This window comes from Schistocerca serialis, chromosome 9 (genome assembly GCF_023864345.2).
Source record: "Schistocerca serialis cubense isolate TAMUIC-IGC-003099 chromosome 9, iqSchSeri2.2, whole genome shotgun sequence".
Lineage (NCBI taxonomy): Eukaryota > Metazoa > Arthropoda > Insecta > Orthoptera > Acrididae > Schistocerca > Schistocerca serialis.
The window spans coordinates 42,556,358-42,583,128 of NC_064646.1; the positions used below are offsets into that span (position 1 = coordinate 42,556,358).

At 45.0% G+C, this 26,771-nt stretch overlaps 1 protein-coding gene across 1 annotated transcript in view; it reads right to left on the reverse strand.

Moving 5' to 3' along the window:
* The window catches only part of LOC126418818 (WSCD family member AAEL009094-like), a 139,748-nt gene that overhangs the window by 65,007 nt on the left and 47,970 nt on the right, over window positions 1–26,771 (reverse strand). The window contains exon 6 of the mRNA XM_050085762.1: window positions 10,391–10,642. Coding sequence (XP_049941719.1) covers window positions 10,391–10,642 — 252 coding nt within the window. The remainder of the gene's footprint in view (window positions 1–10,390; window positions 10,643–26,771) is intronic.

Sequence of the window (26,771 nt, forward strand, 5' to 3'; positions counted from 1 at the left end):
CAACCGGGTGAGCCGACGACGCTGGAGGACTGCAGCCCGTTCCGCCCGTCCACCGCGGACGAGCCACCAGGAGGAGCAGGGAAGAAGACGGGGTGGGACAGAGTACACTCCGCACTACGAGAACACTTTTCGTGCCGACAGTGCCGGGACTCCAACCCAGAGCCTCCTACGTGCAGCAGCCTGCTATCCGCCGCTGAGCCGGCCGGCCAACCGGGCGCCGCCAGCCACGCGTGGCCAAAGTAAGGGCATTCCACCGCTACGTCACAGCACGCGGCGCTGCGCTAGCAAGACTGGTGTGGCCCGGAGCTGGTGTCATCGCTCCGAGTCAGCGAGGACTCGGGGAAGGTCGTTGATATCACCCAGCTCAGGCAGCCTGTGTTATGCGGGCCACATTGTACTCGCCAGGATTAAAGGTGTCATGAATTAATAATGTTTCTTTGGCGTTTCTGACGCGTCCACAGTCATTTCCTAGCAACCTGTCAACTGGAGAGGTCACCGCTCGGCCGTCCAGTCCGCCGTAGGCGACCGGGACTACCGGGGCGCCTACAGATGGTACACACAGAACAAGATGGCACCTCTGTGATATATACTGATTGACTGTTTTGTTTTACAAGGTGGTACAATACTGGGCTGTGATTAGAGAAGAGCAGAGGGAGGGGGGGGAGAGGGGGAGGCTGCGAGGCGAAGAGGAGGAGGCGAGGGAGGAGAGGGGTGAGGCGTGATGATGACGCGATAAAGATGTCACTTCGAGGTCACTGACTTGCCCCCGCGCGAAGGAACCTCGATGGAATGGGTGAAGGTCATTATTACGTAATGCGTTCAAGGAGAGTCGTCCAGGGGAACGGCTGATCAGACGCGCTGTCTGTCACACGTGCCTGTGGGCACAGCATTACGCTACGTGGAACATCCAGCGGCACTTTCGAGGGACCAGCGGCAGTAATAGAAGGCGCCATCACAGCTGTGGGCTGCGTAGCCCAGGATGACCGCCCGCACACAAGCCTAGGACCGTGGGACAGGGACTGTGCAACATGAGAGTGGACCTGTGTTGATGTCTTGTCCACCAGACTGGGCTTATCTGAAGGAACAGAACTCACAGTATCGTGCGCCGGCTCCTCCCCGACATACCACTGGCCCCCAATTCGTGGGAATTCCGCCACCTGTGCGTAAACACCTGGCGTGAGAGCCTGCCGAGGAGTTGTCGAATCCCTGCTGCACACAACCACTGCAAAGGTGGACCGGCGCGCAGTTAAGCACGAGGACGTAATCTTTCGGCTCGTCGGTGTATGTTGAAGCGACAAAGGTCAACTGTCCCTGGACGATGAAATACAAAACCGACCGTGCCAGATTTTTTTCATTTGCTTAGCGAGCACAGACATTGTCCGCAGAGGCCCAGAAGCCGTCGGGAATTAAAACTGTAGAGCAACCACAAGCCGTACGTAACTTTATTTTATTTTGACGTGTTTCGCTCGACTAACGCGAGCATCTTCAGAAACGGCTTAGCCGAGGCATCAGACGTTACAAGTATCGGCCTGTGTGTTGCGCCGCCGTCACACATCTTCAGTCGCGGGAACATGTCACTAGACTCACTTCCAACGTTCAAATATTTAAAAATTAGCTTCTGGAGGGACGTAAAACTGAACGTGCTCATGTGCAACAGTTAGACCACAAAGCAGCCACGCCTCATACGTTGTAACCCACGTTTCATATCAACGACAGCCTGAAACAGCTCGACACTGGCAGTCAGCGGTATTTGGTCGTATGGGTAGAGGACCACATAACCTATTCCGTCCAAATTTGCAGAGGGGCGCTGGAGGAGCGGGCAGGGGCATGACTTGTTTTCTGCGATGGCTCCGCAGTCTTCGTACACGAACATTATAAAGGTTAGGGGATGGGAGAGGGGAGGCCGCGTGGTTTCCACAGGAACCATCACAGCATCTGCGTTAAACAGTGCAGGAAATCCGACATGTCGATGGCGGGACGGAGGCTCGGACTGTCGCCCAGACTCACCCCCTCACCCCCCTGGCTCAGCCGCCCCGCCCCCGCCCCGGCAAGCTACTGTCCGCTGCTGGCTGCGCAACAGCACGTCCAGAGCCGGCTGTCCGCATCGTCTGCCTCAGAGAGAGAGTGCACCAGCGCCACGCCCCCGTAGTTGCCTTGCATGTAGGCGTCTCCTCCCCCCCCTCCCTCTCTCCCTCCTCCGTTCTAGTTGCCCATCGCTACACATACACAGATCTATTTCTGTGGATAACTCACACTCTGCCCTTAACGAAGCTCCCTGTGTCCTTGGTCAGAGCAAAAGGCAGGTTAATAACGCGTACACGTGGCTAAAATACCTTTGCTATGCTGCGAGTCACATGACATCACATCAGGGGATTTCTGATCCGGAAGCACGAGCGAACAAAAGTTCAGATGACGTCATTACGTGCAACAGGTGAATCTCGTCAGGAGGAGCTTCCACGTCCGCTGGTCAGGCATCTGCGTCGGGAGGTGGGGAGACGTGCCCGCACGCAGCACACTAATCCCTGCAGTGGGGGCGGCAACGTTAACGGGTCGCCGTCAGCAAGCGCACGTGTAGCCAGTCGGTGCACGGCACACCGAGCAGGGGTGTGAAATCCTACCCCGTCTCGGCCTCAACTACTGAGCAGAACGAGTTGTGATTACGTAGACAGACAGACCCACAGGATTATTGTTACTGTTACGGCGTATAGCCTGTGTCACACCCTCGGAAGAGTTTTCTTTTTTTCGATTACACTGATTATTCTGACGTCGGTACTTGCTGTCTGCTACACAGCTAGGCGTTCCCGCCGTACGCCGCGAGGAATTTGCTGCCAGTCTCAGCCCACAAATCGAGCCAGTAAAGGCGCCGCTCCTGCTGCAGACTCTCACGGAGTCCAGGACGACGCCACCGGCAGAGCGGATGACGTCTCGAGCCGTCGACGTGAAACCAGCCAATATTGGTCACCTGCGCACGTCGCGACACTTTCTACAGTGCATTCACGGTTGTTTTATTCGTGTTCATTGACAGTGGCACACGAGTAGCCACATAATGCAGTCTGCCTTACGCGAATTTCAGTAATTTTATTCAAACCAGTTCTCTGATATACACATTAACTTCTACGTCGTTGCAAGGGGACGTATGTTGTTGTATGTTGGTAACTCTATAGTCACACCAGTCGGTAGTCAGTAGTTTTTGTTCTCATGTTGCGTAAATTATTATCGGTTACAGCAACTGAAACGAACTCATTTACTTTCATCCTATCTGGAGTGAGAGAATACAGATTGTTTTACGCCATTATTGGTGACTTTAAAGTGTGTGACCCACATGGTCGTAAAGGACAACCATACAATGCCGACGGCCTTGCCACCGTGGTGACACCGATTCCCTTCAGATCACTCAAGTTAAGCGCTGTTGCGCTGCCCTAGCACGTGGATGGGTGACCGTCCGGGTCTGCCGACCGCTGTTGGTAAGCGCGGTGCACTCAGCCCTTGTGAGGCCAACTCAGGAGCTGCTTGGCCGACAAGTAGTCGCACAGGTCACGAAAACTTACAACATCCGCGAGAGCGGTGTGCTGACCACATGCGCCTCCGTATCCGCACCCACTTACGCCTCTTATCTGAGGTCGGTACCATTTCGCCACCAGAGGTATATACAGGGTGTTTCAAAAATGACCGGTATATTTGAAACGGCAATAAAAACTAAACGAGCAGCGATAGAAATACACCGTTTGTTGCAATATACTTGGGACAACAGTACATTTTCAGGCGGACAAACTTTCTAAATTACAGTAGTTACAATTTTCAACAACAGATGGCGCTGCAAGTGATGTGAAAGATATAGAAGACAACGCAGTCTGTGGGTGCGCCATTCTGTACGTCGTCTTTCTGCTGTAAGCGTGTGCTGTTCACAACGTGCAAGTGTGCTGTGGACAACATGGTTTATTCCTTAGAACAGAGGATTTTTCTGGTGTTGGAATTCCACCGCCTAGAACACAGTGTTGTTGCAACAAGACGAAGTTTTCAATGGAGGTTTAATGTAACCAAAGGACCGAAAAGCGATACAATAAAGGATCTGTTTGAAAAATTTCAACGGACTGGGAACGTGACGGATGAACGTGCTGGAAAGGTAGGGCGACCGCGTACGGCAACCACAGAGGGCAACCCGCAGCTAGTGCAGCAGGTGATCCAACAGCGGCCTCGGGTTTCCGTTCGCCGTCTTGCAGCTGCAGTCCAAATGACGCCAACGTCCACGTATCATCTCATGCGCCAGAGTTTACACCTCTATCCATACAAAATTCAAACGCGGCAACCCCTCAGCGCCGCTACCATTGCTGCACGAGAGACATTCGCTAACGATATAGTGCACAGGATTGATGACGGCGATGTGCATGTGGGCAGCATTTGGTTTACTGACGAAGCTTATTTTTACCTGGACGGCTTCGTCAATAAAGAGAACTGGCGCATATGGGGAACCGAAAAGCCCCATGTTGCAGTCCCATCGTCCCTGCATCCTCAAAAAGTACTGGTCTGGGCCGCCATTTCTTCCAAAGGAATCATTGGCCCATTTTTCAGATCCGAAACGATTACTGCATCACGCTATCTGGACATTCTTCGTGAATTTGTGGCGGTACAAACTGCCTTGGACGACACTGCGAACACCTCGTGGTTTATGCAAGATGGTGCCCGGCCACATCGCACGGCCGACGTCTTTAATTTCCTGAATGAATATTTCGATGATCGTGTGATTGCTTTGGGCTATCCGAAACATACAGGAGGCGGCGTGGATTGGCCTCCCTATTCGCCAGACATGAACCCCTGTGACTTCTTTCTGTGGGGACACTTGAAAGACCAGGTGTACCGCCAGAATCCAGAAACAATTGAACAGCTGAAGCAGTACATCTCATCTGCATGTGAAGCCATTCCGCCAGACACGTTGTCAAAGGTTTCGGGTAATTTCATTCAGAGACTACGCCATATTATTGCTACGCATGGTGGATATGTGGAAAATACCGTACTATAGAGTTTCCCAGACCGCAGCGCCATCTGTTGTTGAAAATTGTGACTACTGTAATTTCGAAAGTTTGTCTGCCTGAAAATGTACTGTTGTCCCAAGCATATTGCAACACACGGTGTATTTCTATCGCTGCTCGTTTAGTTTTTATTGCCGTTTCAAATATACCGGTGATTTTTGAAACACCCTGTACTTTACAAATACAACTGAAGGATTATCAAATTACAGCATTCTACCAGCACCCGGTATAAACTGCCAATATTCGAGTAAGCATTTCTTGCAGTTTTGGACATGGCTGTCTTTCAGCAACCGTATATAAGTTTTCACAGAGAAATAACAGTTCCAACCGGTTGCAAATAATTATTTAATGCATTGACCTACGTTTCGGCAACGCTAAGGATCTCTTCATCACAATTAAATTTTTGAAAACCGTAAATTTACAATAGGAGAAGGCAATAGTCAAAGTTTGGAGCAGACATGGTCAAGTCAAATCAGTGTGATGCTTTTTCTTGCAAGGTATGCGTATCAAAAGCTGGAACGTTTTTAATTTTTAATTTTTGAATTGAGCACGTCTCAAACTTTGACTGTTGCCTTCTCGCAATGTAATTTTACGACTTTTAATAATTTAATTCTGGTGAAGACATCCTTAGTGTTTCGAAACCTAGGTCAGTGTATTAAATAATTATTTGCAACCTTTTGCTTGTGTAATTTGTCCGGATAAAAGTTCTTTAGCTTGTTTTTCATATACCCCAGGCAAAGAACAAAGGTTTGTACAAACATGGACAGGGACCAACGCCACAATGTCGCAATTGGACGATGGAGTTTGTTAGGGAGGGTGGGTGCTTCGAATGGACTGACGGCTACTCCGACAGTTGAGTACGGGCTCTATCCCCTGATTCACCTGGTCTGCCTCGCGTTTGACATCGTATGAGCTACATAACGAGCTAGGCACTGTAAACATCTCACCTAGGAAATAATATGGGAGCCTTTGTGTGGTGTGCGTACTGTAAGACCTTCAGTACACACACCATCAGATTATTTGACTAGTCGCTCTAACGAAGTAGGCGAGTGTCAGCAATATGTCTCGTGGTCTTATCCTGGAGTGTTTATCTTCTGCCGTTAGGTCAGACGATAGAAATGCCACTTGCACGCTTAGAGTATCTGATTGACGGTGACCAACTTTAAACAGAACTTGACTAATTTTCACACACATTTATTAAAATAATAACAAGAATAAAAATTACTTAACTTGGTTCTGGATGCTATTTACAATTGACAATCTGAAGTTCCTTTGGTATTGGTATGTTAACCTTATTCTCACATATATCTCTGATACTTGACAAAAGTGTCTATGCACAGGAAAGTGGCTATGTGCAGGAATCTGGTAATCTTATTAGGCACAGTCTGAAACTTGACTATAGACTGCTACAGACTGGTGCAGACAAATGCAGACTCACTAATCGGAGGTCTGTACACTCGTTATAATACCTCGCGCGTTCAGGTACCACTGCGCGAGTGTGATCCGCGAGGAGAAAAGGTTCTAAGTTAGCACCAATCTCATTGGCTGTGTTACATGTTAATACGCGGATCGGCGGAAGCAGAATTTGGTCCGTCTCTATGGCAGCGCCATGTTGTAGTGCGGAGACGGACGAGCGCTGCGCCTGCGCTGTTGTGCTTGGCGGGGCGCGCTCTAGTGGGAAAGTTGTGTACGCGCTGACTACGCGGAACTATGTACACAACACTTTGTACTAACGAAAACTGTCGTGCATTCCCACCCTATAGTACTGACGCATGCCACCCAGCTGATGCGAACGAGCACATATCGGTCTATCACTGACAGAGATGGCGGGCAATGTCCAGTTTTATCCCAGACTGCAAAAGACGCGTGATCGTTTCTCCGCTTCTTGCCGCAGTCTGACAACGGAAGCGATGACAGTGGCCTCTCTGGTGTCCGAACACCTGCCGAATTGACTGTAGTAACGCCATCGTGCGTAAACGGCACGTGCCGAGACCAGATGTAGCCGAAGGTCGAAGCTGACTGGTAGAAGGAGAAGGACTTGGTTCAAATGGCTCTGAGCACTATCGGACTTAACAGCTGAGGTCATCAGTCCCCTAGAATTTACAAGTACTTAAACCTAACTAGCCTAAGGACATCACACACATCCATGCCCGAGGCACCATTCGAACCTGCAACCGTAGCGGTCGCGCGGTTCCAGACTGTAGCGCCTAGAACCGCACGGCCACAGCGGCCGGCAAGGAGAAGGACTTCCAGGTGGATTACGGTCAGAAACCGTAAGAGCACGCTAAAAAAAAAGTCAGATGGACCAATGTGTACATGGACCAGTGCGTACAGAAAGCTGCATCATCAAAAGGTACTCCGAACGAAATGCGTGCGACAAACACTCAGGGTAGAGCGGGCGGTCTTCTGAAAAGACGGCTTTACGACTCGAAAGGCCTCGAAACGAGTAGCCCGGCGTGGTGATCTTAGGCAGGTTATTGCCGAGCAGTGGGCGTTTTAGCATTCTGGGAGCTCGAGTCGAATCAAGTGCCTGTGGCCTACTGTGACACGCGACGGGACTCCATGTCGAATCCTGACCTCGGCCCCCTCGTTGTCCCCAGTGGTTGGGTTACAGGGCAGCAGTATGTCAGTACACTGGGCGACGCTTTCCACTCAACGCTTCAGTCTATGTTCATTGTGTACCGAGGCGATAAAAGCCGCATTGACGCCTAGAATTGTGCTGAACTGGTGTAACGAAAACGATGATCAAGTGAAACACCTTGTGTGAACCCTTCAGTACTCTTTATCTGCTGAATCATTGTGAACGCCGTCGGAGGACGAGCTGCAAAGTCACTTTCCGAACAAGCTGTATTTTTGCACGAGGAGTGGTTATGTGGTGGTGGTGGTGGTGGTTAGTGTTTAACGTCCCGTCGACAACGAGGTCATTAGAGACGGAGCGCAAGCTCGGGTTAGGGAAGGATTGGGAAGGAAATCGGCCGTACCCTTTCAAAGGAACCATCCCGGCATTTGCCTGAAACGATTTAGGGAAATCACGGAAAACCTAAATCAGGATGGGCGGAGACGGAATGGAACCGTCGTCCTCCCGAATGCGAGTCCAGTGTGCTAACCACTGCGGAGTGGTTATGTACTCATCCCACCTAGAGCCTACTAATAAAGGTTTTGTACCGTTTCACGTGTGTTCAAAAAAATGGCTCTGAGCACTATGGGACTTAACATCTATGGTCATCAGTCCCCTAGAACTTAGAACTAATTAAACCTAACCAACCTAACGACAGCACCTAGTCATCACGAAGCAGAGAAAATCCCTGACCCCGCCGGGAATCGACACGTGTGTTCATAGTATACTGCTGGGCAGTAAATGTGCAACAGAATTACTGCGTAAGGTACAAATGTCAGATTGGGGTGAAATATACAACACGTTTCTATATGCAGACGGTTACTATTTCAAGGCAATCCCACAAGGTAGGCAAGAGTAAAGATTACGCTGCGAGTTCCTCATTCAGAAATCAAGTTTGAATGTTTGTTTTTTCTGAGACAATGGTATTACACCTCAGGTAACAATGAAAAACGAGTACCAGCATGTGTCGGTATGTGACAGCGCAGCGGTTCAGCGTCCCGCGACGTTGCTGCTCGCGTTGGCCGGGATCGCAAGACTGCGCTCGAGTGCGGAATCGATAGATTCTGAAGATGCATACTCAACGCCGGGCAGGATCTTAACAGTCCCCAGTAATTTCCTCCCAGGAAGGTACACATTTCGTTCGCTCGACCGTGCACGGTATTAGAGACACGTTTCGTATTTCGGGTCGAGAGAACGGCTTGTAGCCTTAAGGCAAATGTCCCGACAGGAACAGGGCGACGGCGTCTGGAACAGCACCGGATGTCGGCAGGGCGATAGATTGGGGGGGGGGGGGGGGCGCTCTGGAGAGAACGAATGTTGCAAGACTGCGTCCGTCGTAGTCATACAGGCTCAGCACCCAGTGTGATGGCGTGGTGTGCCATTTGGTACAGCACAACCTCTTCTTCGGATAGTCGGTAAGTTTGACACTGGGCCCTACCTTTCTGAGGGCGATAGCAGTGCCCTATCTTCGAGATCTCCTCATTTCATGTTTCAACAAGATAGTGTAAAACCAGTGGTTGCGCGTGCTGTCCTGTCCTACTCTCTTGCACTGGAAACATCTGGTGAGGGGTTGGTATGCCACCACACGCCGGCTGCTAGGTCTGGTGATCTCTGGCGCACAGCAGAAACAGCACGGTATGAAGTGCCCCTGTCTGTCAGCGGAGCTGAGTGTTCGACACTCTATTTACAATTTGTGCAGAAACCAGATGGCAGTTATAAGAGTCGAGGGGCATGAAAGGGAAGCAGTGGTTGCGAAGGGAGTGAGACAGGGTTGTAGCCTCTCCACGATTTTATTCAATCTGTACGTTGAGCAAGCAGTAAAGGAAACAAAACAAAAATTCGGAGTAGGTATTAAAATCCATGGAGAAGAAATAAAAACTTCGAGGTTTGCCGATGACATTGTAATTCTGTCAGAGACGGCAAAGGACTTGGAAGAGCAGTTGAATGGAATGGACAGTGTCTTGAAAGGAGGGTATAAGATGAACATCAACAAAAGCGAAACGAGGATAATGGAATGTAGTCGAATCAAGTCGGGTGATGCTGAGGGAATCGGATTAGGAAATGAGACACTTAAAGTAGTAAAGGAGTTTTGCTATTTGGGGAGCAAAATAACTGATGATGGTCGATGTAGAGAGGATATAAAATGTAGACTGGCAATGACAAGGAAAGCGTTTCTGAAGAAGAGAAATTTGTTAACATCGAGTATAGATTTAAGTGTCAGGTAGTCGTTTGTGAAAGTATTTGTATGGAGTGTAGCCATGTATGGAAGTGAAACGCGGACGATAAATAGCTTAGACAAGAAGAGAATAGAAGCTTTCGAAATGTGGTGCCACAGAAGTATGCTGAAGATTAGGTGGGTAGATCACATAACTAATAAGGAGGTATTGAATAGAATTGGGGAGAAGAGGAGTTTGTGGCACAACTCGACTAGAAGAAGGGATCGGTTGGCAGGACATGTTCTGAGGCATCAAGGGATCACAAATTTAGCATTGGAGGGCAGCGTGGAGGGCAAAAATCGCATAAGGAGACCAGGAGATGAATACACTAAGCAGATTCAGAAGGATGTAGGTTGCAGTAGGTACTGGGAGATGAAGAAGCTTGCACAGGATAGGGTTGCATGGAGAGCTGCATCAAACCAGTCTCAGGACTGAAGACCACAACAACAACAATACTACTCGCTCAGCAAGTGTTACTGCGTCACTTGGGCGCCGCGCGGCGGTGCGGCAGATTGTAGCGGCGTACTCACACTTGCCCCTGTTGCGGTGGTAGCGGTCCGGCGAGGCGAAGCCGACGTGTCCGCCGCTCTGGCGGTTGAACTCTGCGAGGATGGCGGGCGCGGGCGCGCGCACCAGCAGCACGGCGCGGCTGAAGGGCGCGCGCGCCTCGGCGCCGCTCTCGTGCGTCTTCACCACCAGCACCGACCCGTTGCACACCGACTCCGCCGGGAAGCCGTTCTTCAGCAGCCCGAAGTCCTTGTACACCGAGCCCGTATACACGCCTGCAACACGCCGGCGCAAACGTCTAGGCGGCGCAGAGCCGAGGGGGCAGGGGACGAGAGACCACAACACAGAGACTGCCCGATGCAGGACTCCGACTATCCGTTACTGGGTACTTTGCGACAGCACTGCGTCACCACTGCACCGTACAGGCAGCCGTCCTCGGCTCGACGTCCGCGAGGCGGTCGACAACTGGGTGCTCGAGCCCGCCCCACTCTGGGAGGGTGTCTCACATGACGTCATCCAGTGTACGACGAGGCCTCCTGCGATGAATCCTAAGGAAATGCAATCCGGAAACAATGAAAGTAGGTTACAGTACGCTCGTTCGCCCACTGCTTGAATATTGCTCAGCAGTGTGGGATCCATAGCAGATAGGATTGATAGAACAGATTGAGAAGATCCAATGGAGAGCAGCGCGCTTCGTTACAGGATCATTTAGTAATTGCGAAAGCGTTACGGAGATGATAGATAAACTCCAATGGAAGACTCTGCAGGAGAGACGCTCAGTAGCTCGGTACGGGCTTTTGTTGAAGTTTCGAGAACATACCTTCATCGAGGAGTCAAGCAGTATATTGCTCCCTTCTACGTATATCTCGCGAAGAGACCATGAGGATAAAATCAGAGAGATTAGAGCCCACGCAGAGCCATGCCGACAATCTTTCTTTCCATGAACAATACGAGACTGGAATACAAGGGAGAACCGATAGAGGTACTCAAGGTACCCTCCGCCACACACCATCAGGTGGCTTGTAGGGTATGGATGTAGATGTAGATGACACTCTGCAGGTTTCACCTGCCTCCTGTGTACGCTCAGTCGGTCCCGAGCGTCAGCAACAACGTCGTCATCTATAAGACGCCGACACTCGCGTGATCGGGTACCCGTATAACGCTGTTTGGGACCGTCTTCGATCCACTGGCTGCAAGACGTTTCGCAGTTACGGCAGCTATCTTCATAAACGTGCGAATGTGAGCCTGTGACAAACTAATTCCTCACGAGATCGCAAGTTCAGTCTTTCGTAAGACTGATTTGAAAGTGTTGTGTTAGTAATTATGACAGGAAAAATATTAGTTGCTAATGACTCACCATGTGCATCAGGAGGGCGACAGAAAATGAGTGGCCGGGAGGTGCAGAGATCAATCTTTACTTCACAAAATGGATATTCAAGTAATGTTCCAAACAAACAATTAACTTGCACCGTAAACATCGAATGAAAAATGGCGAGCCAGAGTGACCACAAAGGTTCACGGCATCAAGATCGAAGGCGAACTCGTCGGGAGTTACAAACCGAGCAAGACGTTCAGGTAGCTATCCACTCTTCAACAATGCAAATTTCCGCTCCTGGTAACTAAGTGATTAGCGCGACGGAATGTCATACTTAACGGCCCGGGTTCGATTCCCGGCTGGGTGGGAAATTTTCTCCGCTCAGGGACTGGGTGTTGTATTGTCCTAATCATCATTATGTCATCCCCATCGACGCGCAAGTCGCCGAAGCGGCGTCAACTCGAAAGCCTTGCACCAGGTCAACGGTCTACCCGACGAGGCCCTAACCACACGGCATTTCCAACAATTCAAATGAAATCATATTGATGTAACGGAGTGATGAGAACTAACAGGATGTGATGGAATGCAACCGAATGCGAAACATTCTGTCGTGGACCTTACCGTGAAACTGGCTATCTTTTAAGGTGTAGTTTCAGATAAAGCGATAATATGTTTTATAGGCACGTAAAAAATTAACCAACCAGAGGCTAAATTCGTTCAGTGGTTCCAAATGGTATGGCTGCGATATCACGCACTCTTCACGAGGGATTGTTTGCTCTAAATGGGTATGATTTTTATACACAGACCATGACCCAAGAAAAAGGCAAGTTATTTTGACCAGCTATTGGCCAAAAGCGGTGCTCATACCGTAGTTGTAGTTCCCTTACGCCCATTTTCCCAGCCTTTCTTGCTGCGACGTAAATATCCCCTACTACCCTTGCAAGATCACGCCTCCACGGAAGAATCGCAGGGGGGGCAAAGCACCCCGTAACTTCTCGCTGCACAATAACTTTTCAGTCAATTTACGATGCAGATTAACGGTTGACATAATTGTGTACGAATGCGTTACGGCATTGTTGTTAGTTGATCTTGATGCAACTCTCTTGGTACCTCTAATTTCCAGGGTTTCTTTGATATGTATTTTCCCTTCAAATCCTGATTGGTCGGAGTTGCAAACAAATACCTTACTGAACGGTGGAATAAGTTTGTTTACCTCTGCTACAAATTTTTGGGGCCGATTCCCCACTTTGCTGTGCATCGCCAACTTGACGCATTGTTTGAAAACTGCGTTAGCTTAGGTCTTCGAATTCTGTAGCACTGTTTGAAGATATGCAACCATCCACTGCTTACCTTGAAATCACTGTAATCTACGTCTCGCGCAATTTGATATGTCTAACATGGTAGGTGACAATCATGCACGTATCGTCATCATTGTAGTGCTGATGTACACTCTTTGACATAAAACTTGACCGGCGGCCGGCCGCTTCAGAGGCTAAGTCCGCGCCGATCGCGACATGGGACAAAAAAACTGGCCAACTCGCTAATTCTCTAAGTCCGGTTATCTGCACAATCTGGCAACACTGTAGACTGCGGCACTTCCTGGAGGAAAACTTGTCCCATGATAGAGAAACTCTAGTCTGATTACGCCTGTGGTCTAGCGGTAGCGTGCGTTGTTTCTGTTCATAATGTCAGTGGATCGAGAGCAGCTGGCATAAAATATTTTTATAGCCTCTTCTGTCTGAATGCTGAAGACGTGAATGTAATGGTAGCGCAGATTCAATCTATTTCGGTTTGTGACACACCGATATCAAAATTTTATCCAGTAACGATTTTGCGGCAGATTTCCTGCAGACTGTCCTCCTCTGGACGCCGTATGCGGCAAAGCTCCGGGATCCATTTGCTGGCTACTGGCAGCGGCCGTGGCGACAGCAGCGGCGCTGCACTCCCCCGTTCTTTATCGAAAGCGCCTGCTACCGCTCATCGCTTTTGATGATTTAAAACGCTTTATTATTAAATGTTGCTCCACAGAAAATTTCTACAATTTCCATTCACGCTCAAAAGCAACGGAGACAGACGCCCTGATTAGTAGGCGGGTATTATATTACATTAATCGGCAAGAGCTGAGTATGGCCCGAAATTAATTTTATAGACTGGGACGAAATTAAACCACCTCACTACATTCGATGAATTTATAAATGCTTCATACCTCGTTTCTTTTCCTTTCAAACTCAATTATTTGTGCAACTTTTGGTCAATGTTTGGATGTTTTCGTCAAGCCAGAGTGAGCGTCTGTGGTGTAAAGTGTATTACAGTTCTTGTTTCATTCCTTATGGTAAGTCTATGCGATAAACTGTGTGAATACCTTGCAATGCATGCTCTGTAGCAGCGCAGGAACACTGCACATTTGGAGTTCCATGTATGGGTTCATGAAGTATTTATTGTTGATCGGGAGTGATAGTTAAGGTCATCAGATTTAAACCAGAAAAATTTGTCGTTTTGAAGGTTTCAGAGAACGGAAAGGAATTGCTAACGCCGGTGTTAGAAAACGTCTACAGTTAAATGCTATTGCAAAAATTTAGAAGAAGGGAACTACATTAATGAACATGTGCACTTCATAAACAACCTTCTGACATGTTAGCCTATATGACGAACAAAGCTCAAATTTATATCGTTGACAGTCGGTTTGAATCTTTTCAGGGTCTATTTTACAGTGAAGCACCTTGGAATTCGCAAAGCAGAAATCCATGATATTAACTTAATTTACTAAGTCGAAATCGGACGAAGATTGTTTAAAGGCATACTTCACATTTCGCATAAGAAATTTTTACTAGCAGTTTGCAACTCCATTAATTAAAATGGAAAATAAAAGGTTGTACTCAGCGGCTTCTACCGTGATTCGAACTGCTATGTCTTATAGTACAAGCACTGCAACGCACAAGGGAACCTCTGAGCTAACGACACACTGGCGGCCAGAGGCGGAATATAGTCACTGCGATGTTGCCTGAGCCTCAAAACGCAACCTTAAACACACGAACAGAGGAGGTGGAGATTACTGTTTTAACGTCCCGTCGACAACGATGTCATTAGAGACGGAGCACAAGCTCGGATTAGGGAAGGATGGGGAAGGAAATCGGCCGTGCCCTTCCTAAGGAACCATCCCGACATTTGCCTGAAGCGATTTAGGGAAATCATTGAAAACCTAAACCAGGATGGCCGGGCGCGGGATTGCACCGTCGTCCTCCCGAATGCACACACAAACAGGTGTTACTTATGTGAAGAACGCCATTCTTGGAGTCCAGAAATTAAATATACTTTCTAATCGTGTCATCTTGCAGTGGATTATATCGTACGAGTCTTCGATGTGGAAAACGAATGTCAAGTGAATTTAGCGGGGTAACGCCGACCTACACCCGGGAGTAAATGCACTATCAGAGTGTTGACAAATACTTGCTACGACGCTGCCATTTCTAGGCTCTCTGACGAGGCAGCTCTTCAGCGAAATGCTTGCCGTGATTCTCCGATACGGTTCTTCAGAGTGGGGACGCGCGCGCACGTTTGGTTTTTATGCGGCGTTCTCCCCTGATGGTTTCTGACGTCGCCTTCTGGGCTATGTATACATATGAGACATTCAATTATCATTAATCCAGAATGATACAAGTTTCAGCTTCCGGCGTGGAAGAAGGCTGTTGACGCCGACATTATATCATTTCAACGTAGGGAAAGCAAAACGGATCATTCAATGTTTCTCATTCAACATAAAGCATGTGAGATAATTTTCCGTAACGTTCATAATCATCTAAAAATACAAAAGAAGTAAAAATACACCGGAAGCTTATTCGAATTGAATATAACGCTTTGCACCTCGATGTCGAATTTGTCCACTTGCAATCTTTTGCAGCATACACATAGAATGTCATGATTACCACGAGAATGAAGAAATATGTTGGTAAGGATGGAAGCAAGAAGAGACGCAGTCAACAAATATTCTATTCCTCATGGCATTCATTTCATTTGACACGTAAGAAGAGGTAAAGCGGGAATTTACTTTCGTTAACACGAAAGATATGCCGCACAAATTGATAACGAGGAAGTCTGCGTCTTCATACGTTTCCTCCTTGAAATCTGTATGCTCTATTATATACTAAGTAGCCCGATCATTGTTTCAGTAATGTTACCCTCTTGTTTGACCCCGTAACGATGAACAGATTCCAAATGCATGTCTCCCTTCCTGAGTTGTTTTTTGTGTTTTATTGCTTGGAATTCCTGAAGCAGACCACTGTGCCTTCCCCCCTCGTGGGTTAGGTCTCAAAACTAAACCGCTTTGTATCCAATGGCATAATTTATTCAGACAGCATCAGCATAAGACTATCAAACAAAGCCTTCCATTTACAGTTGCAGCACTCTAACCAGCACTGACCAAAGTGTAATCCACGGTCATGGTCCTAAATTACCAGCTGTCTGCTACTGTGGCAAAGTCCGTACTACACTGTCGATTCCGCAGCACCATTTTATCTGGTAACACTGTGTAGTTGCAAAGTTGTGCTACCAGGTCTGTCCTCACACTGTCAACTTTATGTATCTCACTTCTCCTGTAGCGTAGATCACGAGGAGCCGAAGTAAATGAGTGTATTCTGCATGACGTAACATTCAGTATTCCCTTCTTTCATAGCCACTCTTCATGTGCATCGATACCAAATAGGAATGCGAAAACTCTTGCGAGTGAGAGAATGACAATAACAATCGTAACAAGAACAAGCAAATAATGAATGATGTTTATTCCAACGCAGAACGAGAATGGCTTTAAATATAAAAATCTGTATCTATATCTATATCCATATCTACTGATCTTTGACTTGGCACAATGCAAATATATTCTTAGCATTTAGTTACTGAATTTAGTTCTGGATGTTTGCAGAGAAAAGGAAAAGTCGGTGCTTCTCGCTAGTGTAATATAATGTGAACCAGCAACTACCCTTTCCTTAGAACACGACTCAAGCAGGTCCTCAAGTAGGTAGCAAGGCACTGCTACATTCTGTTCCCTGACATTGCTCTGATGACGGTTAATGCAGATAGTTCCGATTATGAAATACAAAACGTATTGCAGGTTAGTTCCTAGGATAGTAACATTAAATTTGTGTTGTAGACGGCACATGAACGTGACGACTATCCATATTACTCATCAATATAAAAAGACAATATTTAGGGAATTTAGCAGGATTACTCAAAATGAATTCTGAAATTGGGTGACTGACTGCACAGGTGCTAAACGTCGTCAAGAGTATACGATGTCCTAATCGCATTAGGAATATGAAGATCGTCTTCGACAGCTCGCAACTTTCACATTGCTATCTCCACTCTACTCCAGACAGTCCTCGGTGGAGTTGCACGACGTTGCCGATGTTATGGAAGGCCTTCAAACGACAACAGACCACATATTGAAAAATACAAGCGAATTCTCTTGCAGCGTAAGCTTATTGTAACTAATCTAAAAATTATTGGAGAGGAAAATTGTCCTATTCAAAAAAAGTAAAATGTTACACACTGTTGACGTCAAACGGACATTATCTATGTCCTGTCTTGTGTCCTACTCATCTATAATATCAAGTGTACTATGAAAATGATTATATATGATGGATGATAGGGTAATGCATTGATACCAGATGGTGGGGGCCGGCCGGTGTGGCCGTGCGGTTCTAGGCGCTTCAGTCTGGAACCGCGTGACCGCTACGGTCGCAGGTTCGAATCCTGCCTCGGGCATGGATGTGAGTGATGTCCTTAGGTTAGTTAGGTTTAAGTAGTTCTAAGTTCTAGGGGACTGATGACCTTAGAAGTTAAGTCCCATAGTGCTCAGAGCCATTTGAACCATTTGAACTATTTAAGACAAAATGACATTAAAAATTAAAGTTATTCACGAGCAGCTAGTTGAGAATATGTATGAACATTAAATGACACGACGAACTGAAATAATATGACGAAGAGTTCAGCGCTCACTGGGAATAGAGCCCCACACATATTGTTGTTAACTACACACAAAGAGACGTCAGCTACCGAATTTTTCTCCACCAGCTGCTCAGAATAGCATCTTGAACTTACAGTCATCTCGCAAATAGTTCTTTGTCTCACTGGGAGTTAAAAACGTCAGATATCGTTAGTGTTGACAACGAATGAAAATACATTAAAAATCAAAATTATTATCCACCAGCTGATAGGTGTTCTCATGATAGAGCTTGATAATACATAATTAAATCTTTAGTGCCCGGCCAGGATTCGATCCCATTCACGCGTAATATGTGAAGGTGTTGAGGAATCTGCAGTTTTGAACAAACAACAAATTGTAGCCGAGCTGTATTGCCACGAAGGGATCAAATTCCGCGTTAAGGGCGGTCTGAGTTGCATTCCCAGTTTAGAACCAATTTTATCGACATACAGAAGCTCAAATAAAAGATGGAATAAGTGTCCTGTGACCATACATAGCGTTTGTGTCGTCACTTGAAATAAATAACTAGTATAAGAAAGGTTACTGGTGATAGAGTTTCTACATGTCGCCACTCCAGACTTTATTGTGGTTCAACCTACCGCCTACTTGGTAAAGAAGGAATATCATCTTTAATGTGAATTTTCAGACCACGCAGCCATTATATCTCCTCACTTGGTGTAGCCAGGAGAGAATGGAATCTGTCTCTCCCTATCTAAAATCATTGACGGAAGTGGGAATCGAACCCAGACCATAGGTATAACAACCTACCATCCGTCCAACAGACCACGAAATCCTCTTCTCTGCGAGTCATTTTTCTATCGTAACGCAGTTGCGCCACACTGGATGAGAATTCTGACACACAGGCTCCCTGTAGTAATTTGCAGCATGTTCAGTTAATTCATTTACTTGGTTGACCGAATCACCATGAACTAGCTGCCTCGGCTACCCAGTGCATACATTCGACTATTTTGTAATCACAGAAATAAAATCACGTAACTGCCACCTACACACAACTGCCAACAGTGTAGGATGCAGAAGTTTAAATAGGAAGTGTTCCTTTCCACTTGAGCTATTCTATTGCGCTATCTGTTACTAGAAAACGTCGTTCAGTCCAAAAGAAAAGCTGTAACTGTTTGTCTCTCAGAAATCAAGACCTGGCCATATGCATAATCTCACAGTGCTGTGGAATCCAAAAGTTCTGGAGGAATAGTTACCGAGCTCTGGAGCTGCTGTAGCTACGTGTCAGCTTGTAGCATAGATAAGATGTCGCGAGTTCGAATACATTCAGTGCTACATTTTTTAAAACGCAATTCTGATCTCTGCTGAAGGTATCAATCTAATGGAACTTTGAACATAATTCCCTTCACTTCTCAACCCAAAGTAGTCGCATGTGGAAAAAGGGCTAACTACTGTGACATTTTGTTCTATTCAGGTTTAATAGACAGCAGGCAGCAGATGCATCTCGAAGATGTGCAGAGAGAGCGCATCGTGCCATAATATGTCAGAAAAGTATTTTCTATATTAGCCGTCGTGTGGTAGTGATATTTTATTCTTCTTCAAACTTTGTTTGACAGCTTTAACTCAGAACAAGTTTTCTACATGCATGTAATCAATAAACTGCATGTGCATTGTCAGACTGTCATAGGTAACATCTGAGAATTCGCATATATCGTTGATGATTAATTTCTCTCTCATGTTTACTATTGTTGTAACAACACTAAAGGAGACCTTACGAAAATTGTGCACTGTATTATAAGAAATGAAATAAAACTAACCATGGTAACCTTACGACGAAAGTATCTGTAAACAAGCATGCCTCTATCGACACGAATTAGTAAAATACTACTCACTTAGATTTTGATTGGGTCTGTGTTTAATTGGTATGCTGTGTCATACTCAAGAGGTATGCAAATGTGGCATTTCATAAATATAGTTACGTATTCCTAGAAACCCAAAATTCGCTTGTCAGCAGCGGAAAGAGGCCTTACCTGTTGTGCAGCATTGTAAGTTTTTCAACATTGCACTATGAGCTGAAAGCATTTTCTTGCGATTTCCTTATTGATGTTTGATCTGACTGCTTGTAGCTCTTTCACAGAAGGGATAAAAACGTTACAGTCAGTGAGACTGGAACTGCGAACCGTAACAGACGCTTTTTCACAGCTCAGCACGTTACCACAGAGCTGGCGAGGAGGTATGGGTCTTAGCTTCCTATTACGAGGGCAATAGTAACTAGAACTCGTAAACCGCTATTTGAATGTCGAGATTAGTTGCGGTTTCCACCTGCAACGACTTTCCTGGGCTGGAAACCGTAAATTTTCAATCTTTTGTTACCCTGCAAGCGATAATAACTCGGATTATTCAATGGAAATGACAGGTAAAATCAAGTGAACTTTGAGGCTTAATTCCGTGCACACCAGGAAGTAACTCGTCGATCACAGAGTTGCCAAACATACGTTGCCTTGTTGCCAAATCTCAGTTACAGTACCAGCAGGAAGAAGACGAACCGATGTGATCCTATAGCGGTCTGGGAAGTGACCATAGCTGGTGTCTCCAAGTCACGGCTGCTACGGCCTGGAATACGTAATGCGTCTGATTCGCTTTCTGTAACTAGGTTTAGGGACTGGAGCGTAGTTACTAATAATACTCAGAACTGACTGCAAACTGAGCATCATAAATCAGTAACTCTCATTGTTGTTTTTATATTTCTTTCGTAAGTGTACTCAAAACTAAGAAAGTCATTCACAGGCGTTTTCGTGCCTCGCCGATAGTCGAGCACAACATACAAATAAAAATAAAAAAGAATGTGTGTGTGTGTGTGTTTGTGAGAGAGAGAGAGAGAGAGAGAAATAAAAAGCAATGAGAGAGAGTGTAAAAAATTGTTGTAAAGAAATTGAATCATGGTATTTAAAGAAATCTTTCATTAAAATGACACGTTCCATATCATTACGAAATGTCGTATTCATGATCTATGGAACAAGAGTTAATCTAATGTAATCTAATCTAATCTAATCACATCATATTGATGATTAGCCATGAAGAGTCATGAATTACCGAAATTTTGGCCAGTACCAGTAACCAAATCTAAACTTGAAAATAAAAGACGACAATTTTTGTAATAAACCGTGACTCCTATCAAGACCCTTTCGTCCCTGTTATCGAACCACGAAAGATGTCTGATATACCTCCATTCTGAAGTAACAAAGTGTGCATGCATTTAAAGATGAAGTGCCTGATGTGAAGTTCTGTGACGGAGATACGAACCCAACACGTAATCCGATTGTTAACTAAGAAAAATCAAATGTTACGTATCGGTTTTTCTTACGAGCCGCTAGGTGTCTCAATCTAAAATAAGGATACAAACTTTTGTGACTAAGCGACAATCGAACTGCACACCTACCGTGCATCCACGAATATAGCTTAAGTTTCAGTTGCTTACTCATGAACAGTAAGATGTGTGCGTGTTTGACCAGAAATAACGACACCTGTTGCCATTGTTGGAAACACATGAACAGACATTGAAATTGCGCGTTAATTTTCACTAGGAGGTGGGTGTGCACTTGATAAAGTTAGAAATGAAATTATGAATATTTTCGTACTGGATCAGGTTTCAGACCCACATACTTACCTTTGGAGGAGACCTAGAGAAGATTGCAGTCTTGGGAAAAGGAACGAAATGACTGAACTATACTGTTCCGAGAGATTCAGATCCTCGAAAGAGGAGATACGAATTCGAATCACAGTCCAGCACCAAATTTTTAAACGTCTCTAGTTCAATCAAGTACAAGTAAAATAAGAGCCCTATCCCTTTAAATGGCTATCGGTTCATCAAATAAAATAAAATTTTCTAATGTAAGTAAGCTTACTGGCGACTGTATTTCTGTGTACCATGACTTCCGCTGTGTCATTTCCCAACGTAAACCGGCTCTGCCCAGTTGGTAATGAAGGAACGTGATGTTTAATGCGGATTCTGGATTATAACGTCTTTCTCTTGAGGTTACCAGAGGTAAAATAAATCTGTTTGTGCCTCTTAAAAGTAAATGCCTGAACCCACGCATTGCACCTGTGATAGCTCGTTCCACCATACCATTGTGGCCACATTACCCAGCCCCAAAAGTGTGCTGTAACGGATGATGTGCTTAGCTTACAAAATTAGTCACGGTGGAAAAAATGCGAGTCTATTAAATGGTCGAGTAGAAGCAAGCTTCTGACGCAGAGATTATGCTATTCTCATGTCATCAGGATGTAAAGACTCTTCTAGGCATCATAGGCTGGATGTGAAGCCATTTTGATTTTTCACAAATTCAGCAAATTTCTTAGTTCGAGAAAATCCACTGGGAAGTGTGAAGTTGCCGGATAATTCGATTATTACTGTTATTATTACTATCATTTTATTCAAACCGCTGCTGGAACACGACCGTAGTCTTCAGGTAAAACGCGAGAGCAGCTAATATGACGTCTGGCGACCGAAAGCACATATCGACAAAATATTTATCGCCCCTTTCCTCTCGGTGCTGAAGCTATGAGTGTAATTCAAGCGAATCTACAATATCATATTAGCTGGTCTCGCGTTTTACCTCAAGACTACGGTCGTAGTCAAGAGTAATGTACTAAGACTGGAGTCAAGACTTCCTCTGGGAAGTGCCGCAGTCTACATGTTGCTAGATCGAGCATATTGCCAGACATAGAATTCTGAGAGGAGCACGACTGTATTGTCCACCTTACGTGAACGACTCGGCGGTCAATTTTTTGGTCTGAGACTGTATCTACAACACATATTGCACGCTGAAGACCCAGAAGAATTAAAAAAAAAAGTAGTTTATGAGAGCAACGTTAACCATAGCGTTCGAAGTATTCATAGTATTGTATACGTGTGTGTAAACGCCTTCCAATGACCACTCAAGAAAGACAAGGATACACAGTCTAGCTCCAATATTATAAATGTGCCTCAGTTTGTGGATGAACTCAGACTTAGGTTGATAGTAATTGTGAAAATTTAGCAGCACTGTACCCATTGGTGTTAAACTCGTTTTCAACCAATGATTCCCACAGCTACAAGGATACTACTTGTGATACCTCTTAGACAAAATACTTAAGCAGTGTTATCAGACGAAAAGATCAACCTGACACAAACTGTGGGAAGTTTGTTTTACAACCTTCGTACCTGGATATTCAGCTTTTTCCTATTTGAGATATCTGTGATTGTTGCTGCTTAAGACGATTTAAGCAGAAACTAAATTCCCTCAGCTTCGACAATGTTTAAAGAAATCGTCTTATTGGCACTAAATCGTGGTTTGTGAATTGTTTACCGGCCGTGCTCTGCCGTATTTTGCCGGTTGGAAGGCAAAAGCTTACTGACAAATTTCACACAGAAATTACTGTTACAGTGTACTTATGGAGCCAAATGAGTGAATTGCGTATTTTCCGGTGAGAAAGAGCACTGGCAAACAGTCTTCACTACATTAGGTTATTTAAACTGGTGTCACTCTGAGCTAGAATTTATGGTCAGCGACTAAGTGTAAGGTCAACGTTTCGGATGCGAGTTTTGCGACTGTGAAATACTTTCCTACATTATAGAAGCGAATATTAAATTTGAACTAATATTGCGAAAATTTTGTACTTGGGCAGCTTAGAATGAAAATACTTCTGTTTATTTCAAAGGGAAACAATAGATTTTCTAAAACACTGTCTGTCATACACAACTTGAAACAGGTCATGTCGACCAAATCATGTGGAAGAACTAACAGCAACGTATATCGGAAGCCAGTAAGATCTCTTGCTTTTTGGTTTGTCAGTACTCGATAGCCATTTCTAGGCGAAAGTAAGTGAAGAAAGGCAGTGCGTTTTTGTTACCAAGTAACGTCTTCGTCAGTTACTTTAGTTTTAAAGTAATCTACGAGTAATTGCTGGTGTTTGATATTAACATGAAAAGGATTCCGTAGACAGGGAAAGAACCTGTTCATGGGAAACTACATCTATAGTGACCAAAAGGCATTAAATGATGTTCAAGCACTTGTGTTACAGCAGTGGTATGAATAAAATTATATTAATAATAACAGTAATAATCGAATTATCCGGCAACTTCACACTTCCCAGTGGATTTTCTCGAACTAAGAAATTTGCTGAATTTGTGAAAAATCAAAATGGCTTCACATCCAGCCTATGATGCCTAGAAGAGTCTTTACATCCTGATGACATGAGAATAGCATAATCTCTGCGTCAGAAGCTTGCTTCTACTCGACCATTTAATAGACTCGCATTTTTTCCACCGTGACTAATTTTGTAAGCTAAGCACATCATCCGTTACAGCACACTCTTGGGGCTGGGTAATGTGGCCACAATGGTATGGTGGAACGAGCTATCACAGGTGCAATGCGTGGGTTCAGGCATTTACTTTTAAGAGGCACAAACAGATTTATTTTACCTCTGGTAACCTCAAGAGAAAGACGTTATAATCCAGAATCCGCATTAAACATCACGTTCCTTCATTACCAACTGGGCAGAGCCGGTTTACGTTGGGAAATGACACAGCGGAAGTCATGGTACACAGAAATACAGTCGCCAGTAAGCTTACTTACATTAGAAAATTTTATTTTATTTGATGAACCGATAGCCGTTTAAAGGGACAGGGCTCTTATTTTACTTGTACTTGATTGAACTAGAGACGTTTAAAAATTTGGTGCTGGACTGTGATTCGAATTCGTATCTCCTCTTTCGAGGATCTGAATCTCTCGACACAGTATAGTTCAGTCATTTCGTTCCTTTTCCCAAGACTGCAATCTTCTCTAGGTCTCCTCCAAAGGTAAGTATGTGGGTCTGAAACCTGATCCAGTACAAAAATATTCATAATTTCATTTCTAGCTTTATCAAGTGCACACCCACCTGCTAGTGAAAATTAAGGCGCAATTTCAATGTCTGTTCACGTGTTTCCAACAATGGCAACAGGTGTCGTTATTTCTGGTCAAACACGCACACATCTTACTGTTCATGAGTAAGCAACTGAAACTTAAGCTATATTCGTGGATGCACGGTAGGTGTGCAGTTCGATTGTCGCTTAGTCACAAAAGTTTGTATCCTTATTTTAGATTGAGACACCTAGCGGCTCGTAAGAAAAACCGATACGTAACATTTGATTTTTCTTAGTTAACAATCGGATTACGTGTTGGGTTCGTATCTCCGTCACAGAACTTCACATCAGGCACTTCATCTTTAAATGCATGCACACTTTGTTACTTCAGAATGGAGGTATATCAGACATCTTTCGTGGTTCGATAACAGGGACGAAAGGGTCTTGATAGGAGTCACGGTTTATTACAAAAATTGTCGTCTTTTATTTTCAAGTTTACATTTGGTTACTGGTATTGGCCAAAATTTCGGTAATTCATGACTCTTCATGGCTAATCATCAATATGATGTGATTAGATTAGATTAGATTAGATTACATTAGATTACCTCTTGTTCAATAGATCACGAATACGACATTTCGTAATGATGTGGAACGTGTCATTTTAATGAAAAAGTTCTTTAAATACCATGATTCAATTTCTTTACAACAATTTTTTACACTCTCTCTCATTGCTTTTTATTTCTCTCTCTCTCTCTCTCTCTCACAAACACACACACACACACATTCTTTTTTATTTTTATTTGTATGTTGTGCTCGACTATCGGCGAGGCACGAAAACGCCTGTGAATGACTTTCTTAGTTTTGAGTACACTTACGAAAGAAATATAAAAACAACAATGAGAGTTACTGATTTATGATGCTCAGTTTGCAGTCAGTTCTGAGTATTATTAGTAACTACGCTCCAGTCCCTAAACCTAGTTACAGAAAGCGAATCAGACGCATTACGTATTCCAGGCCGTAGCAGCCGTGACTTGGAGACACCAGCTATGGTCACTTCCCAGACCGCTATAGGATCACATCGGTTCGTCTTCTTCCTGCTGGTACTGTAACTGAGATTTGGCAACAAGGCAACGTATGTTTGGCAACTCTGCGATCGACGAGTTACTTCCTGGTGTGCACGGAATTAAGCCTCAAAGTTCACTTGATTTTACCTGTCATTTCCATTGAATAATCCGAGTTATTATCGCTTGCAGGGTAACAAAAGATTGAAAATTTACGGTTTCCAGCCCAGGAGAGTCGTTGCAGGTGGAAACCGCAACTAATCTCGACATTCAAATAGCGGTTTACGAGTTCTAGTTACTATTGCCCTCGTAATAGGAAGCTAAGACCCATACCTCCTCGCCAGCTCTGTGGTAACGTGCTGAGCTGTGAAAAAGCGTCTGTTACGGTTCGCAGTTCCAGTCTCACTGACTGTAACGTTTTTATCCCTTCTGTGAAAGAGCTACAAGCAGTCAGATCAAACATCAATAAGGAAATCGCAAGAAAATGCTTTCAGCTCATAGTGCAATGTTGAAAAACTTACAATGCTGCACAACAGGTAAGGCCTCTTTCCGCTGCTGACAAGCGAATTTTGGGTTTCTAGGAATACGTAACTATATTTATGAAATGCCACATTTGCATACCTCTTGAGTATGACACAGCATACCAATTAAACACAGACCCAATCAAAATCTAAGTGAGTAGTATTTTACTAATTCGTGTCGATAGAGGCATGCTTGTTTACAGATACTTTCGTCGTAAGGTTACCATGGTTAGTTTTATTTCATTTCTTATAATACAGTGCACAATTTTCGTAAGGTCTCCTTTAGTGTTGTTACAACAATAGTAAACATGAGAGAGAAATTAATCATCAACGATATATGCGAATTCTCAGATGTTACCTATGACAGTCTGACAATGCACATGCAGTTTATTGATTACATGCATGTAGAAAACTTGTTCTGAGTTAAAGCTGTCAAACAAAGTTTGAAGAAGAATAAAATATCACTACCACACGACGGCTAATATAGAAAATACTTTTCTGACATATTATGGCACGATGCGCTCTCCCTGCACATCTTCGAGATGCATCTGCTGCCTGCTGTCTATTAAACCTGAATAGAACAAAATGTCACAGTAGTTAGCCCTTTTTCCACATGCGACTACTTTGGGTTGAGAAGTGAAGGGAATTATGTTCAAAGTTCCATTAGATTGATACCTTCAGCAGAG